The 24706-nt window shown below is 37.0% G+C and overlaps 1 protein-coding gene across 2 annotated transcripts; it reads left to right on the forward strand.

Annotated features, from left to right (window-relative positions):
• The first annotated feature begins 10584 nt into the window (after positions 1–10584).
• LOC308411157 (nuclear GTPase SLIP-GC-like) lies at positions 10585–23473 on the forward strand. 2 transcript variants are annotated; one of them, XM_080904931.1, is made up of 23 exons: positions 10585–11207; positions 13275–13356; positions 13528–13640; positions 14407–14448; positions 14557–14595; positions 15522–15546; positions 15704–15790; positions 16099–16186; positions 16995–17211; positions 17333–17551; positions 19099–19305; positions 19398–19573; positions 20186–20279; positions 20362–20449; positions 20567–20688; positions 20925–21098; positions 21185–21339; positions 21468–21585; positions 21718–21826; positions 21928–22058; positions 22274–22355; positions 22532–22637; positions 22922–23473. In XM_080904931.1, the coding sequence occupies exons 2-22, from the start codon at positions 13290–13292 to the stop codon at positions 22615–22617; spliced, it is 2439 nt and encodes an 812-aa protein (XP_080761057.1). In that variant the 5' UTR covers positions 10585–11207; positions 13275–13289; the 3' UTR covers positions 22618–22637; positions 22922–23473. The 2 variants fall into 2 exon arrangements, with proteins under 2 accessions (XP_080761057.1, XP_080761056.1); XM_080904930.1 differs by having other exon boundaries at positions 22532–22613.
• The last annotated feature ends 1233 nt before the right edge of the window (positions 23474–24706 follow it).

The following is a 24706-nucleotide window of genomic DNA, read 5'->3' on the forward strand; positions in this document are numbered from 1 at the left end:
AAGTAATAAAAGTCTGAATTATGATTACAAATGTCCTCAGCACTGCTTTACCTGAAATAAGAAATCAGCAGTACTACTACTTGGTTTTCTACAAACCCCCATAGTGAACCAGATTAGATGAGTTAATTCTTTTTTTTTTAACTGGCTTTGTCTTTTGACTATTTTTTATACATAAAATAATTGGATTGTGTCCTAACAGAACTAGTAATGAAGTTTCTGAGTTCTTGTCCACTGATTTCATATTCTCTTTTAATCCAACGTTTGCCCCCCCCCCTAAAAAACAACAACAAAAAAAACAAAACAACAACAACCCAACAACAACAACAACAAAATTCAGCTGCATGGGATATTTTTTGGTAAATTTTCTTAGGGTGCTGAATCCAAAAAATGATCTTCATTCACCCATCATGTACAGGTTTTTTTTTTTTTGTTGCAAAACATGAGAAGTTTATATTTAAAAGAAAAACACAGCAGCAATGAAAAAAAAAGCAACATTTTAATACAATTAACTATGCATAGTTTTTCTGAGATTCCTTACACTTTGCTATGATCATCTGAGCTTCTCACTCTGCCAAACCCATCTTCCCACCACCCCACCCTGATCCCCCTCAATTCCTTGCATTTTCTGTTTGTTTTTCTCCTCAGTCTCACTCTTAGACATATTAAATCAATGTAAGAAATCATTATTGGACATGGTTTTTGGACTCAAGTATAGGATACCAGACTTCAGTTTAAAAAGGGAAATTGTATGCTTAATTACTCTAAGAACATGAGTTTTGCAAGAAAACCTGAACAGATGAATTTTAAAAACATATTTTCCCGCCAAAGTGAGTAAAAATCTATAAGAAACTGTCAAAAAAATCCTACGTAGCTTTTTTGGTTGCAGATCTGTCTCATTAAAGATCATTAAAGACAGAATATCTAAAAACACACAAAAAAACAGTAGAGCTAAGGATGACTCTGTCAATTTGAAATATTTAAATAACTACAAGATAGAACAAATCTGTGACTTTGCACCATCAACACATCTTTTGTTTTGTTTCAAGAAGTTAATGTTGTTTTTACATCATATAATGTAAACTAAACATTAAATCTCTTAATGTCTTAAAACTGATTTCTGTATCTGGAATCTTTTATGTTCATATGGAACATGTCTGTGAATGAATCAAAACACTGACTAGTACTGCCCTCTGGTGCTCAATAGGAAGAAAACAACAAGAAGAAAATAAGTGTGAGTGTGTGTGCATATGCGTGCAGGTCTGTGATTGATTTACAATCATGTATCATCATGAAAACATCCTCGCATTCACCAGCAAGGAGTCTGCAAATGATTGTCTTAAATGATTGACTGCTGCTAGTCTCCCTGGGAGTGGAAACCCTGTAAAGATCACAGCAAAATAAAACTGACAAATAGCATGCAACCCTGAAACAGGTGAAAAAGAATCCAAGAACACTTTCTGGTATTTTATGACGATGTGTTTAGAAGTGTGTTTTCTGGTTTGTTTTCAGAAAACGAAGGGGAATGATTTTCACAGACACTAAAGTCTGTAGTTCAGAAAGGTGGCATCAACACAACAACAAAAGAGGAAAAAATAAAATTCAACATGGACTTATCGTTGCCATCAGTCAAGCATGATGCTGAGTTATTCAGTAAAACGTTCCCATAAGAATTCTGTGTTGTTATTCTTTATTTAATAATTTGACATTGAAAGATTTTTATAATGGTAATGCAAATTTCAGGGACTGGGTTAAAATAGGTCATCATGTTTCACCACCATGACGAAGCCAAAAACATCTGTCTGATAGGCTGCAATAAACTGGCCCCATCTTCAGGGTCAGAAAGCTATTTTAAAAAGGATCAAAGCCTCTCAGTTAGCCTCCTCATCTGAAGCAGTAGTAATTTTGTTGACCAATACTTTTCATTGTTGTTTTCATTAATGAAGATAACTAAATAAAAACTAATGCATGAGGACAAACACTATAGCGAAATGTACTGAGTCTAATGAAAATACATGAAAATTGTCATTGACATCAGAGAATGACCTGATGCAAAGGCAACAGTTACTCAGATCGCCACTTATAAAACCAAGGTTTGCAGAAGAGCTCTGAACACATAACATATCAAACTTTGAATGTGATTACATCACAGATTTAAAATCAGCTCACACTAAAATATTTTCACAGATTTGGTGATGAAACACTGTCGACAGTTTGAAAGTTACATTGTCTGAATTTCAGAGTATGAGTCTGTTACGTTCCCCTAAAAAACAAATCAGAAAAACATTGTAGACAACGTGGACAGTAGGAAAGATCCAAAATAGATAAGGATTACAAATCAAACCCAGATCCACTTTGGTCCTGGTCATTTCCCAGATCATCCCATCCGTCAAGGCTTAATATTTTTCTGCCTTTTTATTTGGCTCATTGTCCCATGTTCACTATTCTGAAGTATTTAAAAACTATAAAAGCGAGGGCATTTCTTACAACATATTTGCTTTTACATTTATTAAAGCTGCCCTGCATTTTTTTCAGGGAAATGTGAACCTATCATGAAACTCCGATTATTAAAAATAGCAATTCAGTAAACATTTCTGCTATGACTATAAGACAGTCATCATCTAACAGTGAAGGCTAACATCAGATCAGATTATAAATTCTTAGAGAACATTAAAGCAGAGTTTTTCTGTAAATCCCATTAAACACTTTTATCTGACAATGGCAGAATACAGCCAGTCCTAACAACATGGTATTTTGAATTTGTTGCACTGGCCGAGCAAGAATAGTCTTTGTGTGCAAGAAAAAAAAAAGTAGAGGTATGCTAAAATAGAATTATACCAACTTTGTGTTATGCAAAAGTTGCATGAAAATACTTTATACTGTCTAGTATAACTACAATATAAGCAGCAAATCAGCCAAGACATTACTGAAAATATTTGCTTACATCGTGTTGAATTCAGCTGTGTAAATCCATAAACAGCAGTAAACCTCAGAGCAGCAGCAGGACAGGTCAGCTGATCACAGCCTGCATTCAAAGAAAATCCAAATGTAAATGAGTGTAAGCTGTGATTGTTCCAATACGGAGCCACTCAACCAGTCCCCCTGCTGCCAAATCCCTTTAACCCCTGTGTGGTTTATGATGCCATCCATCCATCCATTTGCTTCAGCTTATCCATTGCAGTGTCGCGGGGCGCGCTGGAGCCTATCCCAGCTGCCATAAGGCGAGAGGTGGGGTACACGCTGGACAGGTCGCCAGTTTGTCACAGGGCTAACAATAATAATAACAATAATGTCATCTATCCTTATAATAATATAGCTTAAGGTTCAGTTAGCTTTGTAACAAAATGGACAGAAATGTCCTTCAAGGGGCTACTTTTTACTCTTTCTTTGAGTGCATTTCAGGCCTGTACTTTCTCACTTTCACTTGAGTAGAGAAGCTGAGTATTTCAACTTTTACCCGAGTATTTTTAAAGAAAGTATCTGTACGTCTACTTAAATAAAAACTGTCTTTGCCTTTGTCACCTCTGGTTGTGTTCAGGCTTCTTATGTGTTGTGGGAATGTGGGCTGCATACTGTTGAAGAGAACATCCTTAATGGTCAGCCCATGTATCGGAGGGCTCCCACTCTCCCATCCTGGTACTTTATATTTTTATTAGTAATTTTGAGGATCACAAATGTAATGAAATTTGAATAAAAATTCATATTTAAAATAAAGTGTCCATCACACAACACATAACATCATTTTACTCCTTTGTTATCAGTACATGGCCAGCATGTGGCTGCATGTAATAAAGCCTGTATTAATGTTTTTATCTAAGTCCTGAAGGACGTTTGGAAACTAGGACACTGCTGTGCTATTTTATCACTATTTTGTGTTTACGATTATAGTAATAACATGTATGCATAATGCCAGTGGATGCATACAAGTTAATAATTCCCAGTTTGATCCTGGGAAGAGGTACACATCCCTTCGTGTTAGTGTCGGGAAGACCATCCAGTTGAAATCAAATATAGGGAGCTGCCGGCTGTGGCCGCCCCTTATAATTAAATATTGTACTTTTCACGTGTACAAGTCTGCTATACAGCCAGAACAGGGAAGTACTGCTGACGCACCGGGTCTAATGACGTGCATTTCACGTGCCCGCCTGTTTTTTGTGACAGTGGGGACGCATCCGCTAAGAATTTAGATGACAATACACCCACGCCAGGATGCGAACTTCAAGCAGATGTTTAAAAAATCCAGGAATCCTAAACTACTACTCAGCCGTTCGGTCTCCACCGGTCCACAGCTGCGTACAGTCACAGGAGGGGAGACGTTTTTTTTTGTTTTCACTGTCTAAAATGTTGAGAATATACACATGTAATGCAACGGTCTACCTTTATTCTCTTTTGTGTTTAACCTATAATATCTGGAAACTTTAATCCCTTCCAACAAATCCACTCGTCGTTGTTGTAACATCTCTCAGCCACTCATATCTTCCCTGAACAAACACCGCCTCTTTTGCTTTTCTCAGTCCTGCTTCTCACTATTTTCACTACACCCACCTTTTTCTGGTCTCCATTTATTTATTTATTTATGCTATTTGTATTTTATCTGTTAGTACATATTAACTGGCATCTGTGTGTGGACAGCAAAGAAAGAATCTCATTGTACAGAGAAATGCTTTTCTTTGTACACATGACAATAAACGCTTTGAATCCTAAATCTTGAAAAATTGTTCTGCAGTCCAATGCAAACATTTTGGAACGTACATCCTCCAGAGCCGTGGGATGCGCCCTGAAGTTGGGGGTGGGGAAGTTTAGGGTGTAGGACATGAAGTGTACATAGCATTCCATTCCTCTTGCCACATTCTATGAAATCTTTGAACAAGCAGACCCAGATGCACACAGCGCACAACTGTAAGCAGTCTAAACTGGACTGAACTGGTTTGTTTGTTGTTGGTTGTTAATTTATTTTGCTCATGTGAACATTATACAAAGTTCATTTAGCAAAGACAAGAAGAGAAAGAAAATTCAAAACGAAATAAAGCGACCACATTTCAATATTCCTTCAACTGTTCTGATTCAGTTACATATTGAAAAGGAGTGGGAAGAAGGTCTCAGAAGTCCCACCAAAAGCCATCACTTCTGTTTTCTGCTCATTAAAATGTAAAAAGTTCAAAGCCATCCAGGCCCTTATTTCATCAAGGCATCTGAGCAGAGGGTCTACTGAGAAGCCATTTATCTTTTTAACGCTGGGCATACACGGTGCGATTTTTGGCTCATTTCGAGCAGATTTTTCAGTCGTGTGACCGTTTTGGTGATTGTCCCAAGTTTCGCCTTCATTGTGTGTCATGCATCGTGTAGTATACGTGGGGTAACGAGGAGCGATTAACACCTCACGACCAGCTCCCGATCATCATTCGCTTGGTCGTAAGAAAATCAAACCTGTTTGAAATCCTGTCGGCCGTCGTGAGGGTGTCACCGCAGCCTCTCACACTGCGCACGCGCTAACACAGAAATGAAAGTGAAAAGACGGTGCAGCACGGCAGTGCAGCGTGTGATGTGGACACAAGCGATCGAGGCACAACTTGTAGAACTTTGGCAAGTTCATCCGAGCCTTTTCGATGTGGCCTCACAAAATTATCACGACCACAACAACCGTAAAAATAGTTGGATTTACATTGCTGCTTAATCACAGCTGCCTGATCAATGTTTTTCATTAGCAATTTAGCAAAGTTGATGGTGGTGTGTGTGTCTGTGTGAGTGAAAGACAGAGAGGGAGAGCCAGCGACAGACAAATTTCCTGAGAGGACTCGACACCAACAGTCTGTGGAGCATGAAGGACCATGTCATAAAACGGCTGTGTGTAGGCAGGAAAAGGACCCAAAATTCAGACTCAAAACGGCAGCTTTTATTGCTTAACAAAAAACAAAAAAAACTTTACTGGGATCTGCAGGGAGAAATACACAGCATGAGGGCACTCACAACACTGACACAGAGAAAAACAGGCCTTAAATATACTGGGAAGTAACGAGGGGAATGAGACACAGAAGGGGAGCACAGGTGGGAGAAATCGGACATAACGAGAGTCAAGGGAAGCGAAACACAATACATTCACATAGGACACAGACCTTCAAAGTAAAACAGGACATGTAACACAGAGACACAGACTTGACTAGGAGATACAGCTGACAGGGGAGACAGAGCAACAAAGAAACACAGAGATCAACATAAAGGAGGCACAGAGGGCAGCTACTAAATACTCAGAAAACTAAAGAGAATACAAGCAACCCAAACTCAGACACTAGAGTCTATAGAATAAACTGGGACAACAAAGAGAACATAGAACATACATCATAATAAAAAAAATACTGAGACACTAGAAACTCAACACTGGGTCAGGAGACCCAGGATCCTGACCGGCCATGTCAATAGTCTTAAATAAGGCATGAGGCTTACGGCAATTTGTCTGAATAATAGCAGCAAAATGTTTCCTCTTAGCATCTTTTACAGTTTTCTGATAAGAATTTCAGTAATTCTGTAATGTTTGGTATGACGCCTGAAGTTTATCCTGCTTCCATTTACGTTCAGCTCTCCTACAATTTCTTCTGGCAGCACGGGTGTCTTCATTCAGCCAGGGTTCAGATTTGGCTTTAACTTGCCTAAGCTTAAAGGGGGCCACCGAATCTAAAACGGTTTGGCAGACTGACTAAAACCGTGTGCTCAGCTCTTCTGAATCATTATATACAGAATCAGGAAGTCTGCAGTTCTGATTAAAAACAACAGAGAACTTACCAGCAGAGGATGGGTTAAAAATACGCCAGCACCGAGCAACAACAGGAGGAGGACAATATCACAAACTTCTAAGTTAGAGACAGGTAAATCATGAGTTAAAACAAGATCCAACTTGTGCCCGTATTTTTGTGTAGGCACAGACACAGGTTGCTCAAGATCAACGGAATCGATAAGATTTAAAAAGTCCTTTGCCATTGGCTTGTCAGGGCAGCACATGTGAATACTGAAGTCCCCAACATTAAGGACATGATCGTATTCTGCCATAATTTCAGCCAACAGATCAGAAAAGTCATTCAAGAAGTCCTTATTGTATTTGGGGGGTCTGTAAACCACAGCACAGAGCACTGTGTGAGAGCGACCTAGCTCAAACACACTCAGTTCAAAGTTACTAGGTGATGTTCATAAGGACAGTGGTTTACATTTATACTGCTTAAAAACAATCGCTAGGCCTCCTCCTATGCCTGATATTCGAGGAGAGTTTAAAAAGAAGTCATCTGGTAAGAGATCTGGGAAAACGCTGGACTCACCGGCCCTTGACCATGTCTCAGTTATACAGAGGAAATCCAGTCCTTGGGTCATAAATAAATCCTTTAAGATAAAAGTTTTATTACTCAGCACTCTAGTGTTCACCAATCCAAACCTGGTGGAGGTCAGTGCGTTCATGACAGATGAGTTCACAGGTTATTTTTACTCATTTAATCACACATTAAATCTAACATTTTAGGCAAAAATAACATCTGGAATAGTGTTTCAAACATCTTATCTATCTATTTTTTGCATGCTGCAGCAATCCCATTACCCTACATCCCACGGCCTTAACATTTTCCATTCAGAGTACAAAAACGCTTGAGATATTTTTTCATACTACACAAAATGTGTTAATCTCCTAAGACCCGAACTCTTTCATGGATTGCATTTAAAATTTTTCTTTGCTATTTGACTTTATAGTGTTCTATTGAACACTATAAAGTCACAATTGAGTAATGATGTGCAAAACTCTTTATTTGGTGTCTGAACACAGCAACATTTTTCCTGAGTATAAAAACAAAATGAGAAATAGCAGTTGTGCCCCTTTGAGCAATGTGGCTCATTTGAAAGAGCAAAATTTAGTATTGTGGTCTAGATAACCCAAAATGTGATGTCCCAATATGTGAACGCCAGGTCCTGAGGTCAAGACAGAAAAATGAAAGTTTTCTGTTCCCATAGCTATTTCACTCTTTAAAAATAATTTAAAAAACAATTTCTGAAGTAGTTAAGAGCAATTCTTCATTTCGCAACTGAATCTTTAATTACAGCTGAACAAATTGACAAGGAAAGTCTGTATTGTCTTGATGATCGAGAGATTGAAAATTTGATCAAAAAAGCTGGACCAAGAGTGAAATTCAAGAAGAAACTCAAGCTGTGAAAAGTAACTAACTGCTGATTTTTGTTAGAATTACCTGTATATTACAAAACTGTAACATTGAAATAATTTGTAGTGTAATTTTGAAAAATTTAATATGGTTTTGCGATTTCATTTTACCACAAAACACAAATCAGGTAACAGTCAACATGTCTTTTCAAGTAAGTTAAAAAAAAGTTTTTCTTTCTGATTCAGTATCTACAAAAGTATCTATACAACAAATTACATTATTTTTTAATTAATTTATTTTACATTTTGAATACATCTTAAAGTCTGCTCAGTATTGTACACAGCTTTGCACTTTTTATCTGCAGTGTAAACAGGAGTATGAAGAAGCAACTGATTTGTTCAGGTAAGGATTATACTGCAGTATAATAAGCCTGCCTGAGACAAAGTAGAGGTCCAGTCTGTTGCTTATACAGACTGTCAGTGAGCCCCCTGGCAACCTTCCAGAAACCAATAAATGACTGAATCTAAAAACTTAATTCATAGGGGGTTGGGGAATATGCCCTTCGCTAACCATCAATCAAGTCTGTGTGACTGGGACATAATTATGCAAAAGATTTGTCTCATAGGATCACAGGTGTTTACTAAAAACAATGGAGTTATAATCTATTCTTCATCAGTCTGCTGGTTGAAAACATGACTGCATTTAAGTTTGTTGATTATAAAACTTGTATTTTAGTGTCCTTTAAATTTTGTTATAGAACAATGCCAATGCAAACAGTGACAAGTTCCTGTATAACTGAATTTCATCCTCTGCTTTTGCTATTCACATGGATCCAGCTGAGACACGCATCTTATGTTTTTAACCTCATATTAATCTGTGTTTTAAAGGCAGCAATATTTTTGCAACGTCTAAATAATTAATTGAGATAAACTTTAAATGCCGAGAGATGTCAAGAACACTGGACGGAGTGGACTCAATGGCAGAATGGTTAAGGTTTAGTGCCTTTATTTACAGTGACAAGAATTACCAGGGTAATATATATAGTTGCGAGGGAAAAAGGTAAGGCACATACATGAGTTAATGGAGCCAGGTTTTGCATAGTTCACCAATCCAGAGAAGAAAGACTCTGGGCCACCACCACGTGTGTTAAACCTATGTCACGGACCTGGGTCTGAGGGACCCAAGGTTATTAAATAAGTTATGGACATGTGTATTTTTGGTGCTGCTGTCGCTCGTTTTCCTGGTTTGTGTGTGCGTGCGTGTGTGTGTGCGTGCGTGTGTGTGTGTGTGTGTGTACAGAGCACCGGTCTACAGGCATCATCAGGCCCGGCAGGTGTGTTCAGACTGGATGCTGGCCACACCTGAGGGAGCTCATTACGCACACCTGCAGCTGATCAAGCCTCGTCGGGGGAGCTACTTAGGTGTGTTGTGGAGCTCTCTCCGACGCTTGTTTCGTGAGACTTCCCGTCAGTTTCCCAGCTAGAAGTCAGTGAGTGTGAGTTTGTCGCAGTGTGGTGTATTTGCCTCTGGTATTTTCCCAGGAGGATTGTGGAAGGAGAGGACAGCAAGCACGGGTTACACGAATACCAAGGAGCAGAGGCACGGAGCAGACCGTGACACTGATGACATAATCTGGGACAGGTGGTCGAGTCATCCACTGTTAAAATAAAAAAAAATTCTAAAATTGTTTTCTTAAAGAGAAGGGGCATGCAATTTGGGGGGATTAAATTTAATATACCCCAGTATCCATACAATAGTAAAAAGCTTTTGCATTTCTGTGTGTGGAGTGAAATTGTGGACTGAAGTGAAGAACGGAAGCAATGTCCCAGCACGACTCAGTCTAACAAGCAGTAAAAAAAACAAAACATGGGTGTGTGTGTGTGTGTGTGTGTACGCACGCACGCACGCACAAGTATGTTTATATAACTTTATATATCTGTAAATTTGTATATGTTTTGACGTGTTAGGGTTATAAAAGCAAACACATGTAACAAATTGTAAGGAAGAATTTCTGATGGATAAATAGGAAGAAAACGTGTTGATTATTAGTAGTGGTGGAAAGGGGGTGGGATTAGAAAAGCTTATGCTTCTTCCAGAGCTGCTTCTTACTCCTACAGGGTTTTTATTTTATTTTATAACCATTATTGTTTGGCTTTCCTTTGTTTGGCTTTGTTTGTTTTTGTTTCTTTCCCCGCCACAATACAACACATTACAAATACCAGGAATTTCGAGCAGTTTCTTTCATATGGACTTCGTTATCTTCTTATTATTTCCATCTGTCTCTCTCTCTCTTATGAACCGGATCTGTTAGTGCTCTGGCGCTCAGCCTGGCGCACTGGACCGAACCAAATCATGAAATAAGGAGGGGAGGCGATGTCAGACGCTGACTAGATTTCATTATTTGTTGGCAATGACAAAACGACATTAATTCTAGAAGAGAGGAGTGGTAAGGTCAAATACCTTATGAAACAAACATCCCTTTATTGTAATATGTTAATATTTTCAAAAGTAAAAGTAATTGACGGTTTACTATTTTTCTAGCGCTCATGTTATCACTTTTCTCATCCTTATGACGCCTCTGTTTGTTAGTACGGAATGAAGCTTAGAAAACGGGACATAATTGTGCGATTTTATCACTAATTTGTGTTAAATACTTATATAACACAGTGTTCTTTATTTCTTGTCTTTTGTTTTTAATCTGTAAACTTTAATCCATTCGATTTGTTTGTCACCAAACAAAACCGCTTTCTACATGCATCAACACCACTTCTGCGTCTTCCCTATCCTGTTTTTTGTTTTCTGAGTTCTGCTTTTCCGTGCACACCCACTTTACTCTGTCTAGATTTAGCGTTGTATTATATGTAGCGATCCACTTTCACTTGCCAAACAGTGAACTACACTTTTTGCAAAACCGAGTCCCAGTTTGTTTTTGGACTTTTGCTTTTTGCTAGATTTTTTTTTTCACCCTGTTCCAGTGTGTGCCTCCCTGCATTTTGTTTTTTTTGTTGTTTTTTTTTAACTTTTTGTTCATTTATTTATTTTATTGTCAACTGTCTTTTTCTGCATTACTTTAAACCAAAGGTAAGTAGTTTAAACTTTTAATTTGAATTCAATAAAAGTTTATCTGAATATAGAATTAGAGTCAATGAATTTAAGGACCAGTTGATTACAAAGTCTAATTTGTCAAGCAGTACTGTCTGATGAAATATTACAGTTTATCTTTTAGTTTCTTGCTTATGGATGATTTTGTGGAGAAAAAAAACTGGGCCTAAGTAAGTGGCTGGAGAGATTTGAAGATATTGATACGGATGTGATCTACTGACTGTGAAACAGAAAATCTACTAAAAACATGAGTACTACAACATTGTTCTGCAGTCCAATGCAAACATTTTGGAACGTACATTCTCCAGGGCTGTGGGATGCGCCAGGAAGTTGGGGGTGGGGAGGTTTAGGGTGTAAGAGATAAAGTGTACATTGCATTCCTCTTGTCATGATCCAATGCGCTCTATAAAGTCTGTGAACTAGCAAACCCAGCTGCACACAGAGCACAAGAATAAACAGTATAAGCTGAAACTGATTGTTCCGCACAGCCAAGAAAATCATATCAGATGTTCTGTGGCTAAAATAACTCTTTCATCCACAAAATGGGTGGAGGTCTTAGAACTGAAGGGGAAAAAAAAGGATTGAACCAAAAGTGTCATATTAGCCGAACTGTTTATATTTGGTTTTTAAACTGTGTGTATTTTTCTATCAAACTCAGACTCCGTCTATAAGTATTTTGTCAGAAATATTTTATTATTCTGTTTCCAGTGACATTATGTTCAGTTGAGGTACTGTTGCTGCCCATCTTAAGTTGGGCTTTAGACAACTTGCCCCATTCACGCCCATGCATACAACCACTTTTTCTGTGATCTTTACTTTAGACTTTTTGAATGCAGAATATTTTATTAAAGCTATTTAGCAGGAGCAAAGCAAAGGATGTATTAAATAATAATAATCACTTAATATACTTAACTAATTATTCTACTCCGAGATAATGCAAATTTCTAATACTGATCTTGAGAGTAATGAGAGAGCAGAGGATTGGCACATCCAGGCAGGAAGTTGCACTTCTTTGGGTCGTGTCAATATAATCCAATAGTAAGGTAGTAACGCTATACTGAGTCCTTCAATTACTTGACATTGTAATCCAACACAACACAAATAGAGAATAAATGTAGTTTAGCACTTTTGTGCTATTTTGTCACATAATCATATGATTATGTGATTAAAATAGCACAAAAGTGCCTTCCTTTCCAAACTACATTTATTCTCTATTTGTGCTGTGTTGGATTACAATGTCAAGTAATTGAAGGACTCAGTATAGAGTTACTACCTTACTATTGGATTATATTGGTCTGGGGAGGTTGTTACCCCCCTCTCTCAGTCACTTCCAATCTGGCCTGCACAAACACCACCTCTTCCTGCTCTTCTCTGTTCTCAGTTCTGCTTTACCCTGCATCCGCTTTATTCATGTTGGATTTACCTTTCTATTAAATGTATAGATGCAGCTGCAATTGTGCAGTCTGGGCCACACAGTTCCAGTTTGTTTTTAACTTGTTTTTAACCTGTTTTCAGACTTTTTGCTTTCTTCCCGCCTGTTTTCTGTCTGTGTCTCACTGCTTACTTCACATCGGGGCGGCCGTGGCTCAGGGGGGAAGCGTATCTGTAACCAGAAGGTCGCCGGTTCGATCCCCGGGCTCTCCCTCCTGGTCGTTGTGTCCTTGGGCAAGACACTTTACCTACTAGTGTTGGCCAGAGGGGCCGATGGCGCGATATGGCAGCCTCGCTTCTGTCAGTCTGCCCCAGGGCAGCTGTGGCTACAACCGTAGCTTGCCTCCACCAGTGTGTGAATGCGAGAGTGAATGAATAGTGGCATTGAAAAGCGCCTTGGGTTCTTTGAAAAGCGCTATATAAATCCAATCCATTATTATCTCCCTCAGCAGCCTTTTCCTGCGTTACTTCTAACAAAAGGTGAACTGTTGAACTTTTAATCTGAATTTGATATCAGTGTCTCTGATTTATATATGCATTAAAGGAGAAGTTGATCACAAATGTCTAACCTGTAAAGCAGTACTGTCTGGTTAAACATCACAGTTTATCTTACAGTTTCACTTCCTTGTCATGGATGATTTCGTAAGAAACAAACTGGCTGAATGGGGGCTAAGTGAGTGGGTGGAGAAATTTAAAGGTAAAGTATTAACGTGAATCCATGATCGGTACAGATATTGATCCTGATGTGATCTGTTAACTGTGAAACAGCTCATATAACTATGCCCATTGCTTTGTCACTCATTGAACAAGAATTTCTAAAGCAAGTTGAGAATAATCTTTATCTCTGCAACTTTATTTTTAATTACAGATGAACAAATCGATGCAGAAAGTCTGCGTGTCCTTGATGATCGAGAAATTGATAATTTGATCCCAAAAGCTGGACCAAGAGTGAAATTCAAGAAGAACCTCAAGCTGTTAAAGGTAATTACGTTTTTTAACAACATTTTTATTTGAGTGTTCGGAGGTGAACTGTTGTTAGAATTATCAGAATATTAAAAATGTACTGGCGGTAATAATATGTAGTGTCATTTTTGTTAATTCTTTACTAAAACTGAAATGTTTTTGTTGTGCTAGGAAGAAATAAACACAAATCAAGAAATCAAGAAACAGTAGTAAGAGGTTAATATTAAACACTGCTTTGCTGGGCTAAAGGGGCCTTGCTAGCTATGGGATGTTTAAGGGTGCGAAGCAGAGTCTCCAATTCTGTGATCCTGGCCTCCAGAGCTGCAAATAGTCTACAAATAGTATCATTATTGCTAAAGGAGGCTAAGGAGTAATTAAGCACAAAAGTAACAAAAGTAATCTGACACAATGAGCAAGAAAGTGCAGGAGGTACAGGTGAAAGGGCCATGCTGCTAGTGAGTTGGCTACAGGCCAAGCTAAGCTAGCGAATCCCTGATGGCACAGTGAGTGAATACTGTGACTATAATTAGTGAGTGAATACACAGAGTGCATGAAGATAACACTATGAAATACGCTATCTATACGTTTTTAATTAGACTGGCTACACAGATAAGCTACACAAAAATACCACTCTGCGTTGGAACAAGAAGTGATAGTCTACCATGGAGAGGGAACACCAAATGACCCACTGGTGTTCGACAGCGTCTCACTGGCAGTAATTATTTGTAGAGTAATTTTATTAATTCTTAACTAATATAGATTTGAACTGATTTTACTGTTGTAGGAAGAAGAAAACTCAAATCGGGAAACAGTCAATTCTGTTCAAGTAAGTAAATGTGAAGGGAAAAGTTCTTAAATGTCCATATGACAAATACAATTTTAATACACGTTTAAGAGGTTAATATTAAACACTGCTTTGCACTTTTATCTGCAGTGTGAACAGGAGCATGAAGAAGCAGCTGATGTGGTTCAGGTAAGGGTTATACTGAATTTCAGACATTTAGGCCAACTACCTGAGACAAAGTAAAGCTCCATCCTCTGGTCTATAGAAACTGACCACTCTCTACAGAAACCAATAAATGACTGAATCTAAAAACCTAATTCATAGGTTGGGTTGGGAAATATACATTTTGCCCTAGCTAGGGGTTCGCTAACCGTCTCTGTAGGTCTTCATGACTGGGACTTTGTTGTGGAAATTTTGACAATAACCTGCAACACACCCATTGAGCGTTTTGAAAAGGGTGTAATAAACACATTGCAATGTGGATAGAAGCATCCCAGCCAAACCACTAGGATCATCTCTGAATCGTGGCCACCGCCCTTACATCTTATATACCCAGAGACAGACAAAGACACTCCACAAACTCTTACATGTTGGCCCCTCTCACGGGGAGGCTATACCATTAGCCTCATGCTTAAAACCCTCTCCCTCTCAGAGAGAATTATAACCTTGCTTTCTGCTTAACCGTCACCTAAAGATTTACATCCCTGAAAAGGAGAGGGAGTCTCACTATCTGTTTAACGTCTCCCATGAACTAACAATGGCCCCACTGTGTCAGTGTGTGTGTGTAGAGCACAGGGCTCATTTCTAGTGCACATGCATACAACTAAGTGACAGGAGTGCTCTTGCTATACTAAAGTGATATTACTATTACTAATGTGATATGATTAAACATGTGATTAATACACGAGAACAGAAATCTGCCACCAAAACTTAATTATGTAAAAGAATTGTCTCATAGCATAAGAAGAGGGTAATGGGAGGGCGTAATGTACTCTTCATCAGTCTGCTAGTTGAAAACATGGAGAACTTGTACATTAGTGTCCTTTAAATGCTGTTAAAGAGCAATGCCAATGCAAATAGTAATAATTTCCTGTATAACTCATATTCATCCTCAGGTCTTGCCATCCACAAGTGATACAGGTGAGACACATGCATCGTATTTATTGCATCTCATATTAGTCTGTGTTTTAAAGGCACCAATATTTTTTGCAATCTACATAACTTTACTAAGAATAGATTTACTGAGAGAAAGACGTTTTTCTTTTCTTATTATTTTTTGTTGTTTTTATCCAATCAGGAAAGAGAAAATCAGACCTTCAAAGTGATGCCAGCAGGTTGCAGTCACCAGCTAAGCGACAGTGTCAGTCTATGCCAGGATTTGAAGGTATTTATGTTTCTTTCTAAACAGTGTCACAGTTTAAGCCACTATAGGGTTAAACCTCTGTGCAGCACAATTTTCCCAACATGCCAGTTTCATCTTTGATGCTAGAAATTACTTTTTCTTTGGCCTGTTGTCAAAATGTAACAGTCACATGATGCATGGTATACTAAGTATGATTGGTAAGTGGTCATATTATGATCCTGATATACTCTAATTCACACAGGTTTGTTTTTTTAACATGAGATTTTACATTTTCTGGTTATTCTAGTCTATAATTCCTTCTAAATAGTTTTTTACTTTTTTGTCCACAGAATCAATCATACTGTCTGATGTGAAAAGCATCATGACATTTGTACATGCCAGACTAAATGACCAAGACAAACTCAGTGCTTTCTTGAAGTGAGTATTAATTTTTTTCATATTTTGTAATGTATGGGCCTGGTTCCACTCCTGATTGTGTGACAGTTTCACAAACAAATCACAGAGAGTTTGTTTTTAAAGAAAGCAAAAATGCACAAAATATCTGTAAAACATCCTCAGAAGCTGCTAGTTATGTGTAATTTAGTCACATGGAGATGAATTAACCTAAATGCACTAATTGCACGTCTTTGGACTGTTGGAGAAAGCCAGAGTACCTGGAGAGAACCGAGGCAAACACAGAGAGAACACGTAAACTCAAAACAAAAAGGCCCCCAACCAGATGGTGGTGTGAGACAACAGTGCCATCATGCCATCGAGCTGCCTGAACATGAACCCTTTTGGTTCAATAGTCACCAGTTAGTTTCTTGTGTCAGTCTGTTTGACGTGTTGGTTCTTTGTTTAGTTATTTTTACATCATACTTTTGACTTACAGCCGCACAATTATAGATGACGGAATGATTCGGTAGTAAACTAAAACTTTCCAAGTTAAGACCAACAAAGACTGACATTTTTAGGAAGTTTTGGTGACTTAGCTACATTTTTTTTCCTGTTCCCGGTATCTACCAACTCTTGAAGGAAACATTTTCACTTTAGCTGACACAAAAAAGAAGGTGTAGATCAAAACAACATACAGTAAACAATTAGTGGAGCGAGTCTATAAAACTGAAATACCTAGTAGTGATTACTACTAAAAATAATATAACTCTCTTTTAAACCTTTTGAAGCATGCTTAAAAATGTTTTCATGACTGAATCAATTAACCCATATTTAAAATATTGTTCAACAGGAAAAAGATCAGTGATTTGGAGACAGACAAGAGGGAGCTGGTTGGTGTCTTTGGTAAAACTGGGGCTGGAAAGAGCTCTTTGATAAATGCCATCATCAAAGAGAAGAATCTTTTACCCTCAGGAAGCATCAATGCCTGCACCTCAGTCATGATCAAACTGGAAGCCAACACACGTAGCACAAAGTATGAAGCAGAAATTGAGTTCATCACAAAGGAGGTAAAATGAATTCTCAAAGTTTGATTTGTACTTAAAACTAAATCATTTGTTATAGTGCAGTTCTTGGAGCTTAAGGCTGGGTACATTCCTCCAATAAATGTCTTGTCATCTATTTTTGTAGGAGTGGAAAGATGAGTTGTGGTCATTTTGTCAGTTTCTTGACAATAATGAAGATCAGGACAAGAAAGACGATGATTATCGTGATGCTGTTGAAAAGCTGACAGCACTTTATGGAGAAGAATGGAAAGAGAAGTCCTCTGAAAACCTCATGGAGAACAAATATTTCAAAGAAATTCCAGAATTTCTCCAATCCAGGCGAAAGATTTTGAGATGTGAATCAGTAAGACAAACTCATATTACTACTATAACAGACAGCCATGATAGACTACACACTGGGGATGCCGGGAAGGGGACATAGGTGAAACTAGGACAACTTGGACACAAAAGGGAACTGACCAAATTGACAAAAGATTACAAATTGGAAACACATCTCACTTCTGAAAACAGAATGCAGCATTGATCCAAAAGTCCAAAAAACACAAAACACCAAAAACAGATCCAGTGATCGATCTTTCTTTCTTTCTTTCTTTCTTTCTTTCTTTCTTTCTTTCTTTCGCAGTAAGAACCTTTACCTCTTCACACAACAGTGATCAGTTCCCTGTTCTAACCTAACTACCCTTTTTAAATCACTCTTTAGAAATTAACTGCTGAGCAAAGATTGAATCAAAGTGGCCACAAACTTTAGTAAATTGGTGTCTGACAGTCGGTTGTGTCAGGAATGGCATAAAGTGGTGTAAAACCCTGAAAGTCAAGACATGCCAAGTTATGCGCTGTAGTGGTCCCTTGCAAATAAGGGAGCACCTTAAAGTGGCTTATTAATATCTCAAAGTGGTCGAAAACTATGCAAAATTCCCACATGAAGTAGTTTCTGCTGTTGAGAACAAGAGTGTAGTAAGTGTTATTTAAATAGAGAATAAAAACTTTTAAATAATTCAAAAATCTATTTTCATTTTGGTTTTGAATGATAATTAGAGACTTTCTCAAAACTATCAAATGGTTGATTGTTTTAAAAAGGGTTTCACATGACCTGAATTTCTCCTCAGTCTTGATCCAATATAACGCAAGGGGAAGCTTGTACATGACACAATCTGATCATTTAAATCGAAAATTGACGAAGGTTCCCTTGCACATCTATTTTGGCATTTCCCTGTCTTTAAAGCTTTTTGGAGCCAGATTTTTACGTGGTTTTCAAACCAATTTAGGAAAAAGTACCACTTGTGGTACACTGGCTATAATTGGATCATTTGCATCAATCGAATCTTTTTTCCTTTTCACAAAAACAGATAATTACAATGGGTATGCTGGCTGCAAAGAAACTTATTCTTTTACAGTGGCGGTCTTCTTCGGCCCCGTGTTTTAAAAGGTGGCTTAATGAGATGGTGTCTGGGCCAGGGTGGAACAGATAATATTTGATAGAAAGGGGAAACTGGCGAGTTTTTGTACGATTTGGTAGCCATTTCTAGAATTCTTAATTAACTGATCATAATTCATGCCTCACGCTCTGCGCGAATTTTCTTATTTTATTTTACTCTTTATTTAGTTAATGTTGTTATAATTTTTTCTTCCTCTTTTTTTCTCCTTCTTTTTCTTTTTTACTTATAAGTTCACAAATGCTAAATGTAGTAATTGTCCTCAGTTGAATCTGTATAAGCATGCTGTGTTTAATATAAAAGCAAAAAATAAAATAATTTAAAAAAAACCTTTTTTTAGTGATCCAATTTCTTTAAGTTGTTTTTTTTTTATGTCACGGACTTTTTAATGGTTTTTGTAAAGCACTTAAACTGTAGGATTAAAATTAAACTGCACTGCTTTTATTATTTATTGCAGGCTAATGAACTTTCTGCAAAATGTGTCAAGTACACAAGAAGTGATTCAAAACAAGGAGAAGGCAATGAAGGAAAAAAGTGGTTTTGGCCACTGGTGAAGTGTGTGACTGTCAGGGTGCCAAACAAGTCTCTTCTCCAGCATGTCACACTTGTGGACCTTCCTGGAAATGGCGACTGTAACAAGAGCAGAGATCAGATGTGGAAAGGGGTAATTCACATTTACTGCTCTTTGCTTATACTGTGTTGTCTGTAAACAGTCATCTTTCTATTAAGCACTGAGACATGTTATTCTCCTTTCAGATAGTTGGAGATTGTTCTACTGTGTGGATTGTGACTGACATTAATCGAGCAGCATCAGAGAAAGCAGCCTGGGAGATCCTGGAAAGTGTCAGTAGTCTGATTGGAAATGGTGGCGAATGTCAGCAAATTCACTTTATCTGCACCAAGTCTGATCTTCTTGATGATTCAGATGATTTGTAAGTAAATTTTCCATGCAAACTCCCATATTTGCGAGTTTGTTTTTTAAACGGTCAAAATAAATACATTAAGCAAATAAAGCCATATAATCATAAATGACTGGACCCGCAAAGCAGACTCGCACAACTGAAGCTCAATAGGTTTATTTCCAATGAAACAAATGTATACAATGAACTGGTGAATTAGTGGAGAGCACCACCCTAAGGTGGTGGTTTGGGAGAGAGTACTCAATGACTGGCTGGAAGGAAAAAAGACGGAGACTGTAGTGAACAGGTAAGTATTTTGGTGTGAGGCTCTGACAACCCAAGTTAGCAAGTAGGAGTATGAGAGGATATTAACCAGACCAGACATTTAAAAATAGAAGGCAACAAACTGGAGTACCAGCACCATCAGGCAGAGAAACATTGCCACAGCCAGTCTTTAAATACAATCTATGTGTTAACAAAGAGTTACAGGTGTGCAAAAGTCAGGCAAAGCTCAGTTTGGTTCCCACATTTTCACCTAAAGGCCAAGAATAAATCAAAACCGCCCAGCCTGCCCCAAATTAATGATGGTGATGGTGATGATAATAGTGATGACGGTAACAGTACAGATGTGCACATTTCTTGTAGTTCACGAGCTCATATCCATGATGGAATAGTAATGAGAAACCTGCAAGCCAAGGATGGAGTAAGGAAAGAATTCAACATGCGAAGCAAGATTAATGTGAGTTTTATAGGCTGACAGAAAATAATACAGACTCTCCACAGTTGCAAAGATGCTTTAAAATTAAATCATTTTTCCGCAGAAACACTTCACTGACGGCAGTTTCAAAGTGTTCACAGTGAGCTCCAAAGAGTTCCTAAAAGGGAAGCATCTAAGTCCAGAAGAGACTGGTAGGTGAAGTCTTGATGCACATGTTGTTTTAGTTTGCTCTGACTGAAAGAGGAATTATGTAATTTGAATTATAGTACGTAATGTCAAACTGTGGCACTGAAATTTCTTCTTAACAGAAATACCCAAACTTCAGGGATTTTTGCAAGATCTCAATGACTGTCACTCTGAGATAGTAAACTATGTGAGTGGAGCTTATGGGATTCTTGCTTTGATTCAAGGAGCCAACTCCGGAGGAGTGGTAAGGTCAAGTAAAACCAACTCTTACATGTTGGGATTTATCAAATGTCTTTGTGTTTCTTATTATGTTTTTTTATGTATTAATTTATAGGTTATTAAGTGATCAATTGATTCATGTATTTTTGCCGTTCTGTTTTACTTACAGTAGAGTGACTTAAAGCCAAGTGGAGTTTATAGATCTATAAGAAATAATAAGTATTTTTTTTTTATAGTTTTATTCCTTCAAATATTTTTCAGGATGATAAAAAAGGTGAGGTGTGTTCAGAACTTGAGAGAAACATGATCCTTCAACTAGCAAATATCAACAAAGAAATGGAAGAGACCATTACGGCCTTTGAAAAATGTCTTAATGATGGCGTTGAGAAATCCAAACGTTCATACGGAGAAAAACTCAAGAACTTCTTGTATCGCGTATGTATTTTAAATCTAGGTGTAACAAAACAACAGGTTTTACAGGAGTATGTATTTAAATAATTCCGTTTTCTTTTTTGTTTTAGGGAAAGAAGGGTGGTGGTTTTTGCAGGGTACTGAAGTGTGTTGTTGAGAATGGTGGCGTCCACAAACCAAAGAACAAGACCCTAATTAACCTTAACATGATGTTGGCTTCATGCCTGACTGACAGCATTGATGAAGAGTTCAGAAAGACCTTCCCGTAAGAAAAGACAAGTTCTAAACAGTCACATAATATTATTCAAGATATGTAATTTATAACATATCACAATTTTCAAATATAAACTTGCCAACTCTGCCATTAATAACCACAATGTTTACATGTTTTAGAAATGACTCAGAATGTGGAGCATTCAACGGAGTCATCAAGACTTTTTCTCTTAACACTGATTCTCTGATTGAAAAGTACAAAAATACTGAACTGCAGCTCAGATTTCTCAAGACAGAGGTAAGAGATGAAACTTTCCTATACATCAATTCAAACAGTAAAGTACAGTAAAAGGAAAAAATGAAAAATTAGTTTTATAGCTTGATGTAATTTAAAACAACGTTCATCCATATTTCATGTTTTGTCTCTAAGGAAGAAAAAATTAAGGCAAAACTGAACAGAATGATCCGGGAACAGAAGAAAAAAGTCTACAGCAGTCTGACAGAGACAATTGAGAACATTATGGAAGAAGGCTACAAGAGTAAGAGATAATATTATTCACAACTTGGCACTAAAACACATATTTATATTTATCATTATTCAGCAAGAGGAATCTAATTGGAGTTTTCTGTCTTATTGTAGAGGCTGCAGAATTTAGAGGAGAAGGCATGCTGTACAACATGAGGGAGACTATTAAGAACCATGTGCACTCAAAAAAGGACATGTTTGAGCAGGCAAAAAATACCATGTTGGAGAAGTTACGCAGTTTAAGGGTTTGTCCTGTTTTATGAAGAAGTATTATGACCATATTTTGTTATAGCTCACCTGAAGGCTTTTTCTGTGTTTAACTGGAATAGACTTATACAAAAATGTATGTTTCCATTTATGTTTTAAATGAAGTCTGAGAAATTTCTAAATGTAATTTAATATGACTTTAATACAATATTTGATCTGTGATAAGTGAATACAATTTTTTTTTTTAAATTAGAGAGACATCCTTGAGATTCTGGAGACTACTATGAAGGAATCCTTTGAACTTTCATTCAAGACTGATGGGAGCTCACTCCCAGGTAAACAGGACAGTTTGCTGTAATTACATCGGTTCCAAGTGCTTGATAATGCTTCCGTCCTTTTCTCTTTATCTTTGCAATCTTGCACCTGATAACTTCGTCTGTGTAACTATTTATCTGTTTTTCAAATTAACTTATAAATTACTGATTCATAAAAATTCAAATTTGTTTTTCAGATGTTTCAACAGAGCTTGATATGGTGAAGAAACGTTATGATGAACTTCCAGGCACTCCAGATGATGAAGTGTCCCTTACTGGGTAACTCCTAATATGTTATCAATGGTATTACATTAAATATTAAAAATTTTACAAAAAATAAAGAATTTTTGCTCTTAACAATGTTAACAATTATTTTAAGCCAAAGTATGATGATCAGCTGAGAGGCTGCAATGAGTCCATTTTAGGGGAATCTGCAATTCAACATTTAAACTAATTATAGCCATTAGTATTCTTTAGTGTGAGGAGTTTTACAAGCAATATTACGATTTTTAAAATGTAGAAATTATATTATGTTCATTGGTTATTGTTTATTGTCAAACCTTTGCTCTCTTTTTTTAATGTTTCAGAGTTGCTGACCAGGTAGTAACTGCAGAAGCCTGGACACAAACAGGTCTTACCAGAGGAAGTGCTGTTTAAAACAAAGAAAACATCCGATTTGGTCTCAATCCTTTTCAGTTGTTTTTATTTGGTCTTTGGTGACATTTGACTTTGATTTTGTGAATGTCATAAGTGATTCTGGATTTTTATTTCTGTAAGACATCTGTCTCTTTTAATGTTTTAAATCTTGAGGCTAGCAGAGAAGTTGGAGGAAAAACTGAAAGAGATTCACATCACTCTACATACATTGTTTTGATCTACTTTAATGCTTTTATTTCATGAGTTTAGTTATGGTTCATTCAGATGACAATGACAATTATATAGTACATTTCAGTACATGTAAAATCAGTCTACTTATCACAGAAGGTAAAAACATGGCAACACTTTATAATATAGCCCACGACTAACGCTTAATTCCCCTGTAATTAAAAGGAACATCAATGTATTTTATCTAAAATTACAATTAAAACTGTGATTGTATTTACCTACAAATATTTAAAGGTAACAAGTCATCCAGACCATTGATTTAAGATTTTTATTATGAGATAATAGTTTTTCATCTCAACCTTTCACACACAAATATGTGTTTTTGACAGGTTTTCATACATTAGAGCCACAGCAGAGGGTGCGTTTTCTTAAAAACAATATCTGAATTAGGATAAGATGGATTTGTGTATGAAAAACACAACTAGTCATAAATTTATTTGTAAAACTTAAAGTTTCTGGGGTTTTTTTCCAAGGACACATTCACACTTCTTGTCATGCTCTTTTAATTGTTGCTTTCTTGTTCCCTACAATCTTTCTGACCTGTCATCTATGTTTATTCTTCACAAAAAATATTATTATATGAACATAGTTTTGGTAGTAGTATCAGTGGACTCTGTTGTGATATTTTGACAACATAGTGTGCTGTTGACAGAATTTGAGTTTGTCTAAGGTGCACCTCTGTCACACCTAACAGCCATTGTTGTTGTTGCAGGTCTTTCCAAGTATCCTGTGCCATTTGAGTCCCCACAAAAGAACTGAGTGTATTTTGTATGAAAATATATTATCACATTATTTCTAAAAGCGTGTCTTACAATCTGAATCCCCAATTTACCTTAGAAATCAATTATACTTTTGTTTGGGTTTTTAATGCAATGCAATATCCTGAAATGCCATGTCCAGTCATTTTTGTTCAAGTTCAGTTTTTAAAATATAAGTAATAAAAATTAAAAACAGTTGTACACCCTTACTCATAATATTATAACCAGATGTTATTTTAATTCTGTGAATACATTTTCAATGCTTAAAGTCTTTGATATAAGTCCCTGAATTGGCTGTAACCCCCATTACTCTTACTCTTAGGGGCATTGTTTTTTTGTTGTTGTTATTTTTGTTTGTTTTGTTTTCTTTTATTTTTTTAAAGGAAAATCATCTTTTTTTAAAGAACCAGAATAAATATCAGTCTTTCATCAACATTTTCTTCCATTTTTCTGAATGATTCACAGATGTGTTGAAGGCAAGGCAAGTTTATTTGTATAGCACAATTCAACAACAAGGTGATTCAAAGTGCTTTACAGAGACATTAGAAACAAAAACAAATAAAAAGCATGATTTAAAATTGATTAAAACAAGCAAACAAACAAACTAATTAACAAACAAACAACAGTATATAAAATCAAAACAGATAAAATCAGAACAATAGATAAAATCAGTAGTTAAATGTAAGTTTTGAAATTTAAGCTTAAAAGTGTGGATTTGGTGCTTTATTC

The sequence above is a fragment of the Rhamphochromis sp. 'chilingali' genome (assembly GCF_963969265.1).
Source record: "Rhamphochromis sp. 'chilingali' genome assembly, chromosome: 15".
Taxonomy (NCBI): Eukaryota; Metazoa; Chordata; class Actinopteri; order Cichliformes; family Cichlidae; genus Rhamphochromis; species Rhamphochromis sp. 'chilingali'.

Excerpts from the sequence above, each read along its gene's own strand:
- LOC308411157 (XM_080904930.1), top strand. The coding sequence starts at position 13,290 with ATGGATGATTTCGTAAGAAACAAACTGGCTGAATGGGGGCTAAGTGAG. Across the intron at positions 13,641-14,406 it reads AGAACCTCAAGCTGTTAAAG|GAAGAAGAAAACTCAAATCG; the intron begins GTAATTACGTTT and ends TTACTGTTGTAG. Across the intron at positions 15,791-16,098 it reads GTCTATGCCAGGATTTGAAG|AATCAATCATACTGTCTGAT; the intron begins GTATTTATGTTT and ends TTTTGTCCACAG.